Below are 13647 nucleotides of genomic sequence, written 5' to 3'. Positions count from 1 at the left end.
GTCTGACTTGTACATATTTATGGTTAAATCATATCATACATCATACTAATATTATAAATGTGAAAGTTTAGATAGATGGATGTTTGTTAGACGTTCTAGCCTAAACGGCTTAACCGATTTCGATAAAATTTGGCATAGATGTAGAGGATAGTCTGGAAGAACACATAGGCTACACACTTTTTTTTAATCCCACGCGATCGGAGTCGCGGCAAAAATCTAGTTTAATAATAATTCGTAATAACCCTAGTAATCCATAGTACTAATCAGTCTGTTTGACGTAATTTCTAATTTAATCTATGATATCATTAACGACGTTTAACACGATTACAAGATGTTTTTGGCATCCGCGTGAGATAATCTGAGACGTAAATCTGCGTAGGTGTTAGGGCTGATATAAATAAGACAGAAATTCCATATTACGTTACTACAATAGTTAGCACCTAACAAAATCAACAAGTTATTATAACGGTTATAATGGAAATAATTGGTTATGGGTTTTCACCGACCGTGGAATTACGTATTTATTTAGACCCTATTAAAAATGTTAGTAACGTATTGAAATTATCAATCATTTTCATTATAGCTGCAGCACTAAGAATCTTTAATTGATCACTAAGAGAGGTCCTTAGTGTAGTATTCTCAAATGACAATCTAAGGAGGAACCTTTATACAAGTACGACAGAAAGATTTCGAACTACTATTATTAATTAATTATTTTTTCTGTCCCCGGCCTTTTAAGTGAAAACAGTTAGAAAATATTAATTTTATAGCAAACTCAGTACGTCGACGTATTGATTGCCGGTTACCCGTGTTACTATTTAGAAAATAGGCTACTGACTATCGCTCTGTTTAACAACAAACATTTGTACAATCTACAAATGTTTGTTTCAATTACATCGGGTAAAATTGGGGGAGGAAGGTTGTTTTAGTTCGCATCTCAAATAGTTCGTTAAAACAAAGTTACTCCTAAATAAAATAGTGTTTCTACTAGAGATTAATAATGTATTCTTTTGTTTCAGGACGAAAGGTTTAACCACGACATTGACCAGCAAACTGGTTATAAGACAAGATCACTCTTATGTATGCCGATTAAAGATATCAACGGAGAAGTGATTGGTGTTGCTCAGGTAATTCGTTCGCGTATTAGTTTTTATTTTCATATTTCCACTAATGAAAATCAAAAAAAATGTTTTTTTTTATTCGCTCAATAGGACAGATTTCTCGTTTTTAATTGCAACTATTTCACCGTCGTTGTTTTCTATTTTTAAAAAGTAAGCTTCCGAGAACGAAGGAAATAAATTTAAACTCCAAGAACTGCAGAAATAAAAATGTTTTGCTTCGTTTTTTTTCTTCCAACATTCATGTCGGGCTAATAAACGGGTGTTAAAAATACTAATTAATTTTATTCATATAAGGATAGTAAATTTTTTCACGTTTAAATTTGTGTTCGTGTAAATCAATAATGGCCAATTATTTTTTTTGTAGGTTATAAACAAACAGAGCGACGGTCCCTTTACGGTGAACGATGAGAAAGTGTTCGCCTCGTACCTTCAATTCTGTGGAATCGGTCTTCGGAACGCACAGTTGTATGAAAGATCTCAGTTGGAAGTGAAACGGAATCAAGTCTTGTTGGATCTGGCGAGGATGGTGTTTGAAGAGCAGAGCACGATCGAACACATGGTGTTAAGGATACTTACACACACGCAGAGTCTGATAAGGTGTCAACGGGTACAGGTGCGAACAAATTTACTATTTTATGTAAGCAATGGGGCAACGAAATGTACACCCATGTTTTAATTGTTACTGGTTATTTCCACCGACCTGATTCTACATGATCTACTCCGTGTTTAAGAATGGACAATTCTATTATATAACTTAATAAGAAAGAACGTATTTTATATGTTGAAAGCGATAGCTTGACAGCTTGTCACCGTACTCGAGTATAGTAAATCTCTTAACATTGTCAACAATGTTGTCAGGTTCAACACTTAAGGAATATTGGCTGTAAATAACTAGTGGGCGTTGTGCAAACACAGAGAAGCGATTTTTTCTTTGAATTAAATGAACTAAGTTTGATTTTACTTTTACGACGTCAAAAAGGCCTTTACTTTTAATCGATTCATATTTAATTTGCTTTTAAATTGGATGTAGACTTTGTCTTCGCCTTATTACCAAAATATGTTTGTTAGTGCAATAATTTCGATACTTTATGGATAAAATATTTGGACGTATCGAAATTTGATAAGACATCTTAATAACATATGAAATGAATTAGGATCATAATCTTAAAACCTGATTTAAAACCATAATCCTTTATGTGATAAAATATCCTTTTCAAATATTGGAATGCAAATTAATCCTCGGAACATTTTCGGTGTGTTTGCTTAAATTAGACTGATAGGCAGCCGGTTTTATCGTTACTAGCTCTGCGTGAGATTTCCACTATGGACCATTTTTATTAAGTTTTATTTGGCGATGATTAAGGCTTGTGAAAATACTTTGCAGCCCCTTTCTGTCCATCGTTCCCGGTTGCTTAACTGCGCCCTAACGCCAGTATTCTGAATTCAAGATAGATGAATCAGTAACTGTAGGTTTATACAGTGGTAGTGCCCGTTTTAACATCTTAGCACGAATGGGCCGGCACGCCCGGTGTAATACCACGACCACACAGAAGACAGGCGTGAAATGGAAGCAATTCCGTGTTTCGTCTGATGAGTGTGGTGCCGGAGGCCTAATTTAAGTCCCTTTCTCTTTACCACCCTTTTCTTTTAAGGAGAGGTTGGGAAGAGGAAGTGGATTTGACGGGGGAGGAGATGCATAGGAAGGGGAAATATCCTCTTTTTGTGCGTCTCCTCCTCCGTCGTATAAGGGTAGGCAACGCATCTGCAATTGCGCATGTCTATGGGCAGCGGTCGCTTCGCCATTTTGGCGATTTCAGGGGGCCGCTTGCTCGTTTGCCACCTTATGTTATAAAAAAAAATACTGCATTGGCCCTTTTATGTAGTATTTATGTAGTCTCTGTTTTTAATGCAAGTATAACTGAAGAAGAGTACGACAACAATTTACTAGAAATCAATTAAAATTTCGACCACGGACCAATGTGAATCTGAATATAATTGCTGTGCATTACCGCTGCTCTCGTTATTACCGGTTATTCCCAAAGGCACAATTGTATAAAATTATGCGGTAACCTTCTACCATAGGCTCATTTAAATACCGCTGATATTATTACGATTGTTGTAACAATTACTTTAATAATATCAAATTCGCATTCAGATATTTAAATACAATAATGAAGGATGAAAACAATTTACAATTCAAGTAAAATATTTATACATTTTAGTTTTAATCTTACTTCTTACTAATATTATAAATGCGAAAGTTTAGATGGATGGATGGATGGATGGATGTTGTTAGCGTTTGTAGCCTAAACGGCTGAACGGATCTCCATGTAATTTGGCACAGGTTTAGAGCATAGTCTGGAAGAACACATACTTTTTATCCCGGGAATAGTTACGGTTCCTGTGGGATTCATTGATTTAGTTTTTTAATGTTTACTCGATCATTCTGCAACGGTTCAACATATCCTTTTGAAATTTGGCACAGATATAAAACAAAGTCTGGAGTATACATGGGATGAGGTTCATCCCCGAGAAATGTCCAGTTCCCGAGGGATACGTAGCTTTTTGTTATTTATATAGTTCTTTGTTTTCTAATACCACGCGGACGAAGTCGCGGGCAACAGCTCGTATCACATAAACATTAACCATTTTTAGAATGTACAGAAATTATGTAATCTGTGCATCAAATTGACCCTCACTTCAGTATTTTGTTTAAACGAAAGAATGATTTTGAATTTTTTCGTAGTTCATTTTTTATCTTTATCTATATTGAGTCTATCCAAATTTGTTGTCTGTGATGAATTTATGTCTGTATCTATTTATTTAGAATTTCTCAAATCTCTTCTTCGTCTCGAATATTTGTCTTAGAGGATTTAAGTTTGGAAAGAATCCAAATGTATATGGTGTCAGTTTTGTCGCTGCATAGATAACATTTCACATATCTAACATTTTTATAAATGCGAGATATTTTCTGTATGACATGTCTTAAATTAGAAATGTATTTGGTTGTGCTTTCATTTGTTTATTTTGGACTAGAATCTCACCCCGGTTGCACCCGGGTTGCAGATATACATTTAAGTTTGCAATGTAATGTTTTATTCTCGAAAAGAGTAATTACTTCATCTGTCAATATGTTTTTGATTACATGTGTAAAAGCATGATTTCCTAAGTAATATTTCAGTCACGCTGGGTTGTAACTAACTAGGTGTTGCTCGACTTTGTCCACGTGAAATTTAATAATATAGCCTTGTTTTTAAAATCCGCCCAGTAGTTTTTGCGTGAATCAAATACATACAAAAATACAAATCGATAATATAATAATATAGATAATATAGATTAGTATAGATTGTTTATTAACATTAAAGCAATTTGTTATATCTAAAATATCTAATATTTTGTTCGAAGCTTAATTTGTATTATAATTTGAATTTGCTACAAGGACTGTTGGACAAAGTATTGTGTCTAATCGACATCATCTAATGATTGCGGAGTTGCCGCGGCGCCACGACCACACTTATCTCGATCTACGGACAAACTGCTGAATACTAATTGATATTTATCAACATTTCAAGATTATCTTTAAAATTTTACGTTGTGATGATTTGAAGATCAAAATTTAAGTTAAGATCTGATCAGGTGACGGATCTTTGACAGAATTAATCGTGATATTAACATCACGCGCCGGCCCAGATAATTAAAAAATTGACCTCAAAATTGCAATTGACATTTCAACACATCTATAAATATTATAAAGAGGAAAAAAATGTATTTTGATATGTATTGACATAACTCAAAAACTACTGGGCAGATTTCAAATATTCTTTCACACTAAAAAGCAACTTTATCACTGAGTAACATCTTACTAATATTATAAATGTGTAAGTTTAGATGGATGGATGAAGAGGATAGTCTGGAAAACCACGAAGGCTACATATTTTTTTTTTATTTCACGCGGACGGAGTCGCGGGCGATGGCTAGTAGGCTATATTTTATAATATCTTTTAATTTCACGCAGACGAAGTCATGAGCAACAACTAGTAGTCATTAATGTTCAAATTCAAAGGTTATATGTATCGACACTGAAAGAGTAATAGAATAATAAATCATTAAATAGCCGATAAAATCAATAATGACGACGTCTGTTTGTCGATCGCAAATTACCCACACCGTGTTTATTCATTGATTCAACTCTGGCTGCCGCTTGATATTCTATTACCGTCGCGTACGGAATTTGATCAACACGTTACGCCAATTACATACTTTATATGCGTTCTTGCGTATGTTTTGTTTCTACACATACACATTTCAAAGTACTGAGTAACGCGCGGTGCGAAAAGCAACATTGTTTATGTTCATAACTTCATATACTGGTAGACTTATTGTATTGTATTCTTAGCCTGTTCTTGTAGTAATGTTCTTATCCTATTACATCACACTAGTTTTCTTCGTGCGGCTTCATCAGCATACAATTATAAAACTTTATTTTATTGTTTACATTTGTCAAATTCTCAATTGCAAAAGTCAAAATTACCTAGTAGTTTGTAGTCCCTTTCCCACATAAAGGTTTTTTCCAATTTATTTAGCACCTAAGTTTAATATTGTGAAAATGTATACCTATTGCGTATCGTAAGTGTAGGGCTTTTTATACAGAAAGAACTATTCAAAAATATGCTATAAGTGCCGACATCCTACGCCACAAAGTAGCATGTGTTTACGCTTTATTATAATAGTATAGAGTATAGATTATACTAAACCAACATCTTCTTTCTATTGAACTGTAAACCTCGACCTTAGCTTCTGTTATCAAAATGTTTCTTAACAATATTTATTAATTCGATTCATAACTAAAGATCGTACGTTTAACTATCTAGTTTTGAATATAGCGCACAATCTTGTCGAATAAAGTAAAACATATATAAAGATACTTGACCGGAGAAATATGCCAATTTATAAGCAAAGTAAATTGGCTTGGCTTTGTTACTGATATAAAACTTTGCTCCAATCACATCTCTTAGCTTTGGTATTACAAGATTCAAAATTTATAGCTGCTCATGTTTGCTACTCGCTCACGTTTGTGCAGATGCTAGTTGGAACCAAGGCAGGAGATGGGCAGGTGGCCTGTCCTCGTATGTTCCCCGATATTTAAAATTAAGTGGCGCGTAGCTTCTTGCAAGGAGTCATAAGGTTTGAATCGCACTGTATTTGTCTGATAAATATAAACAATGAAAGATAAAGTCGACTGTTTATTAGGAGATCCTTTGGCATTTGCCCTGCATAAGTTTTTGGCGGATATTCAGTTGGCTGATTGTAGTATCTTGAACAATGTATCGGCCTATTGGATCAATGCCAAGATATCCCAATTGGTGATGAATTAAGAGTACAAAGTACAAATACAACATTAATATTTCTATAGCTATGTTAAATTTTTTCATCACTAATGTACTTCAATTTGTTTTTATTATTTTGTGATTTGATTAAATTGTCGGGGATAATCAAAAATAAAATATTGAAGGATTAATGAGCCTTAAATTAGTGGTTTTACTTATGTTTATTCATTCTGTTATAGTGATAACTAGAACTATACTAAATTCCAAATGTAAGTTCCTTATTAAAGTGTAAATTTTATCCGCTTTGTACCAGTCTAATCCGGTTATGTACATGCACAAGTGTTGTTGATAGTAAACATACAGGATAACATGACAACTTCTTTCCTAAATATCTTATAAACTTTGATCGCTTAAATCGATCTATGTAACTAAAAAAAGTGTTAACAGTGTCTCCTATTTTCATAACATACATTTACGTATTAAGTTAATCTAAAAAAAATAATTTTGTTAATCAAATTTCAGTTACAAAGTAATTTATCAAAACAGAAACTTTAACCCTAACAAAATTTGTTACAAGCAACAACGAACATCGAGAACGATTTGTTTTACCTCAAAACCCAAGGGAAATCACATGCAAAAGGATCTGAAAGTTTTAACAATTTTCATTACATTCGTGGCTCGTGTTAACACGATTTGCCCCTCGCTTATCGTAACATTCGAGCTATTTTCGGCTCCGTCCATTACGCTAAGCGGACGAATATTTATTTTGAATCTCTTTGTATAACAATGATGGGCCTTTAAAAACGTCTTAACATTGTAAAAGGCATATCTTATGCTAGCGAACAAATATTTATGCTAATAAAACATTATAATGTAATGTAATAATTCTAATTTATTAAACATTTATTGCAGAAACAAGATTTCGATAAGCTTTTATGAAAAATTTTTTGAAAACCTAAATTTAATAAATTATTTTTAATGTTTCGAAGAAACAATACAGCATTTTCAACATGTATAGCTCAATAAATTACTATTACTGTTAAAATTTGTTGTAATAACGTTAAAAATAGATTGATTTCTGAATTGCCATATAGTTTTCAAATAGTTGCTTAGATTATTTGTAAACTTGTTCCTCTGGTGCTGTGGATGTCCATAGGCGTCATTGACCACCTCTGTGTTCCCGCCGCTTGTTTGCCCCCTTCTCTTATAAAAAAAAAATAGAAAAATCTTTTCCTGCCTTTTTAAATATGATTTTGTAAAGAAAACAAGGACGAGCAAATTAAAATGATAAACATAACAGTTCAAGGATTTGCCTTGACTGCAAAAGATTATTACCGATATCATTGGATCACGCGTGACGTACATCCGTTCGCGAAGCAAATCGCGAAATCCCCAAGTAACACTTTATTGGATCATTTCCAAGGAAAACTCAATTATGGGGGAACAATGCGCGGCTGGCGGACGGCTTTAATGGAACTTGAATTTGTTCCAAAAGTGGACCCGAACAATCTCTATGTTATTGCGTAACAATATTAATATTGACAGATGTGATAATGTTCTTTGCGTATTTTCATGAAAGAAAATATTTGGACATTCTCCATCTATTGTTTGATTGTCTGGGATAACACTTGATGGGTTCTAAAAACTTTTTAACCTGTAGATGGCTCTATTCTCAACTACTTTTTAGTTTAGTTTGTCCAACATGGGTTACTCGCTATCGCTTGATGTTTTTAAGTAACTTCTGTTATTTTATTCCTGTTATAGTTGTTCATAGTAATCGTACTAATGTTATAAATGTGAAAGTTTAGATGGATGTTTTGCTTTTGTTTTAATTCTACGCGCACGGAGTCGCGGTCGAAGGCCAGTTTTAATATATTTATGGTTAAAAATTCAATAATACGATCGATATAAGTTGTTTATTTGATTACTTGTATGAAAGCCATTCAAAGTGTAATCGTGAAGAGAATTGCACCGTCTTTATAGTCAGTTAAAGAAAGAGACAGTAACGTTAGTATTTTTCCGGAAGACCTCAACAGTTTAAAGTTGTGTTCACATTGAAGTTAATTCTAGAAAGAAAATTTATTTTTACTCGTGAAAGTCATTTGGGAATATATTAAGTTGTAATCAGTTTTAATGCCTGAAAACTCATGTATACATTTTTTTTTTCATGTACGAGTAAGTGTAGAAAAATTGCCGTTTCCAAAATTTTTCTACCAAATGTTAGTTCTTCAAATAACTTGATTTTTGATAAAAATTATTTTAAAATATTTAAATTTTTGATAAATAAATCGTCCAAAGTTTTTTTTTAAGTATATGTTTGGAGACGTTATGGAAGCGCCTTTACAAAGTATGTTAAGCCTCAGGGGGTCTTTTAGTAGCGGTCATTTTATTGTTATAGGCATACAAAGCTCTTTGAACGGTGAAACAACATTTTATTATTGTTTTATAAACTCTTGTATTCTCACGCGGAAAAGAAAATAGCACACATTGTAAAATTTAAGTTTACGGGATTTTTATACTAAATTATATATTATATTTTTGAACTTTGTATCGAAATTGATTATCCAAACAATCAAGCTTTAAAATAATACAAAACTCCATTTTGCCTTTTTTTCACATTTTCCAACTTTGAAAGAATTCCATCGACAGGTATGAAATGAAATTTTAAAATTGGTATGCAAACAAAGACTTTTCAATCTATCCCCAAAATTGCACGCGAGCTTTTGTAACGGATTGCAGACCTAAAAATAATAACGCCAAAGATTGAATGGCCGATTGGAAGGTATTAAAATTTTAATCTCTGAAGAAAAAAATACGCTACCATCTAAATAACCGCAGTTGCTTCACGTTCAACTTTCAGACCTCCAAATGAAAGATGTTATAAGATTTCCTTTGAATTATTCAGATCTGTAAGGAAGGCGTAATTCTTTAGATTTAAATAGATATTCAATTAAAGTCTCCAACCAATTCTCTTTTAATCAGTACCTCTTAGTGCCCTGACTTAACAGAAGTATTCATATATCGAATATTTGCAGGTACTTCTAGTCCACGAGGCGTCTAAAGGCAGCTTCTCTCGTGTATTCGACCTGGAGGCGGGCGACGAGACGGAGCCTAGGACGTCGCCTTATGAGAGCAGGTTTCCTATAAACATTGGGATCACCGGCTATGTCGCCACTACGGGAGAAGTGAGTTTACTATCAGCTGTTTTTGAATTTACATATGTCATTCATAATACCAGGTATTGGGGAAAGACTATGTATGTCCAACAGTGGACAGATAAAGACTAATCATGAAGTCATTCAAGTGCTCCTAGTGGGACCCCTGAGGTCCATGATCTTTGTGGGATATAAAGACGAAAATTCGCAAGCTAAAATGGTTTAAAATATGTTTTTTATAAAAAGATGTTCCACATTTAAGAATGTCCACGAACTTAAATCTATTTTTTTTATTTTCAAGTATCATTTTTGGATCATAATGCGTGGTATCTAGTTGTTTGTTTAAAATATATAATTGATTACTATGTTTTCAGACAGTGAACATAGCGGACGCTTACCTGGATGCGAGGTTTGACCCTTCAGTGGACGAAGATGCTGGCTTCAAACATAACACCATACTCTGTATGGCTATTAAGAATTCTGAAGGAAGAATTATCGGTGTCATACAAGTAAGTCCGACTCAAAAATATGTCAATATAAAAAAAATCATGATATTCGTGCGTAACCATGAGACAATGACGATTTTCATGCTCCTTCGTGATTCGTACACTCTCCGTCCTTTAAAAGTTCTTAAAAATCTTCGCATTTAAACTATATTGACACGTTTTCTACAAAAAATAAAGCTTACTAAAATCCTAAGAGAACTAAGTTCTTATTATAGAGAACAATGTAAAGAGTGTGGAATGGAATTAATGAAAAATTCACAGTGGTGCGTACATTTTATGGGTCCTACTCTAGCGCATTGCGGTCAGGCGCTCGGAAACCGTCTATCTACGATATGAAAAAAATGATATTTTAGACCATACTTTACTTACCATCTTAAAATTAAAATTAACAAAGTTTCACACTTTTCACCTACTTTGACTTGCGACACTACATTTTTTTATAATACAAGGTGACAAAGGAGCAATCGGCCACTGGATGTCGCTAATAGCAAAGCTATCTTTGCCCATAGACATCCGCCATTGCACATTTATCTGCGATATATGTATTATAGTTCATGCATTTATTAAATTTAAATAAATTTAAAAACGTTTTAATAAAGTTAAGTTAATCGTTTTATCCGGTGCAAATATTTTGTATTATTTATCACTGTCGATGCAAATTTGCGCATTGCGACAATAGTTTCCCTGCATAAGCCATTTGATAGTTATTTTTTAGGATATAGACAGTGGTGTTTGTGTGTAAGCAATTTAGTTACATTCTCTCTAGGCTTTAAAATTCCGAATACGCTAGAAAAGGAACCGTCGAGGGAATATGCATTTAAAACTCGAATAAAAAACAGTTTGGTGAAAAAAATGATGTCATGGGTGGGAAATTGTTAAAATTCATGAATTTTTTAAACATAAAGTGAAATCAATTGACGTTTTGCTTTTACAGAATAATCAGGACCTGTCCCACCATATGTCCATATGTCCATGGATGTATAATCCAATAAGTAAAATATGTGATGGAAATATTGAATTTTGTTCCCTTATCTGACAGTGACGTCATTTTTAAGCTATCTGAGCCTCTATCAGCCAGTAGTGGGAAAGCCCCAAAACTTGTTTTTTTTTAATGTAATGTTATTAAAAGGTGTTAAAAGGTTTATAATAATACAATTTAAATCAAAAGTTGGTCATTTAAATGTTAGTTTTGTTTCGACTAGCATGTTGGCCGTCCAAAGTTTTTGATTAGAGAAATTATCGGACTGGAAAATTGAGGTGGAAATTTTCATTTAACTTTTTAACCCTCGACGGAATTCCAAATGGCGAATGTTTATTTGTTCTGTGACTTGTTGAAGTTGAGGTCGGTGATTATTTTTTAATTAAATAAGGAATTCCCAGTAAAACTTGATGCCAGTTTAAGTTTGTGATTGTACGAAAATAATCTGCTTTTAAACAACGAAGTTTCACCAATGTCACAAACATTAACTCGCAAAACTTGACGTCACAGAGATTAATTAGTAATATTCCAATTATAGGGTTGCCATTTCACTTTCGAAATTATATAATCTACTAGCTTTCGCCCGCGATTCCGTCCGCGTGGAATTATCCTCTACATCTGTACCAAATTTCATCGAAATCCCTTCAGCCGTTTAAGCTACAAGCTCTGACAATCCATCCGTCCATTCATCTAAACTTTGGCATTTATAATATTAAGGGCCTAGCCCGCCACTGGCTGATAGAGGCTCAGATAGCTTAAAAATGACGTCACTGTTAGATAAGGTAACAAAATCCGATATTTCCGTCACATATTTTATACGTTGGATTATTATCAGACAATTTGGTGGGACAGGCCCTAAGTGAGATAACTAATAATATAGATATGCGTTCATTGTATATAAAATAAGTAATATAGTGTTTTTTTTTCTAGCTTGTGAACAAATTCGACGGGCTATTATTTACAAAGAACGATGAGAATTTCGTGGAGGCGTTCGCGATATTCTGCGGCATGGGCATACACAACACACACATGTATGAGAAGGCTATCACTGCTATGGCCAAGCAAAGTGTCACCCTCGATGTAAGTATACATTGATTGTTGTGTATGTTATGTTGATGTTATATTCTAAACAAAACACGCAATGTACTTTAAACGAAAGTCTCGTATGTAAACATTCGTATTGCTATCGCAGTTTCTTTAATGTGAATAACAGGGATGACTATATAACGTTTCTGTACAAGTATAAGTACACTTTGTTAATCTTTAGTATAATATGGTAATTCATGGTTTCAGGTTTTAAGTTACCACGCATCCGCGTCTATAGATGATGCTCAGAGGTTACGGGTAAGTGGTTTTTTGTTTTAAATAAAGCTACATTTTTAATTATAACACTGAATCTAACTGCGGATTTTTCGGTACGAAATTGGAGCATTGTATGAAAATTTAAAATGCGATTCAAAGTAAAAGAGAAATGTGAAAGTAACCGTGATATCTTATTAAAGTTGCAGATACCTTTACTTGTGAAATATTCATCTACTTTGTAGAGGATTTCTTAGCACAAGTTTATCTTGTATATTTATAAAAACTCGCTTCGTTTCAAAAGTGAACGAATACAATGAACAATTCATATAAGGTTTCTTTTTAATCAAAAATAATGTTTCTGAAAATTTAACCTCTTATGGCCCGAATAATACAGTTTTCAAGTACAGAACAATATACATCACGCCCATAAATCAAACGGGTAGGCAGAAATTTGGGATAGGGATCTTACTCTTCGGGTATTCTAAAATTATACATTGACGCAAATAGGTTTAGGGTATTTCCATTTGTTAATATGCTTTGAACACGTTTATAGATAATGGAACTAACAATTCATTTATCTTAGTAGCAAGAACAATAACAAAACAAGACAATTAGTGGCCGAGTCTTAAATAAGTGTAATGTATCACTTGACTTGCGATCTAAATATTTAACTAAATTATTGGACACACAATGAATGGTTATTCATTGGAGGTCTTGTACTAGTTTTGTTCATTTATATGTGACGTTTACTTTATTTAAAAAGCGCCCGCACATCTTTGACTAAACTATCGCACAACTTTTTAGTCACGCTTTGTTTCCTATGAGCTTACTCTAATAGATGTTTAGTTGTCCAACTAAACAGTTGAATTGGCGATTGTGTGTTTTGACACACCGTTGTGTGCGCCCGCTCTTACTATTAGGCCTGTGAAATATAACCTCGCAAAAATAGGGTAAAAACATGGAATGATGGTTTTAATCATGTATCTCTTTTATATTCTGTATTAACAATCGAAAATCAACTTTGTCATTCCACGACTTAAGTTACAAAATTTAGAAATTGCTACCTCATGAGCTTAACGCTATCGTGTAAAAAAATCTGAAATAGATTTTAATTAACGAAACATCGATTGAATGCCGCTGACCAATTATCGCGGCGGAACGACAAAGCGCCGCACATTGGGCTGTATCCAGTTGCTCCATAGACAACTTTATCTGATGTTTGAAATGTCTCTTTTTTTTGCTTGAATGTGCTTTGTA

At 33.6% G+C, this 13647-nt stretch overlaps 1 protein-coding gene across 1 annotated transcript in view; it reads left to right on the top strand.

Annotated features, from left to right (window-relative positions):
• LOC106105150 (dual 3',5'-cyclic-AMP and -GMP phosphodiesterase 11-like) overlaps positions 1-13647 on the top strand; it is a 91653-nt gene that overhangs the window by 70117 nt on the left and 7889 nt on the right. Inside the window, exons 7-12 of the mRNA XM_013285381.1 lie at positions 1020-1127; positions 1486-1734; positions 9484-9633; positions 9978-10112; positions 12019-12168; positions 12382-12432. Of these exons, the coding sequence (XP_013140835.1) occupies positions 1020-1127; positions 1486-1734; positions 9484-9633; positions 9978-10112; positions 12019-12168; positions 12382-12432 (843 nt within the window). The remainder of the gene's footprint in view (positions 1-1019; positions 1128-1485; positions 1735-9483; positions 9634-9977; positions 10113-12018; positions 12169-12381; positions 12433-13647) is intronic.

This window comes from Papilio polytes, unplaced genomic scaffold (genome assembly GCF_000836215.1).
Source record: "Papilio polytes unplaced genomic scaffold, Ppol_1.0 DF823177.1, whole genome shotgun sequence".
Classification (NCBI taxonomy): Eukaryota; Metazoa; Arthropoda; class Insecta; order Lepidoptera; family Papilionidae; genus Papilio; species Papilio polytes.
Note: the sequence above shows the minus strand (reverse complement) of the source record. Positions and strands in the feature narration are given on the sequence as shown.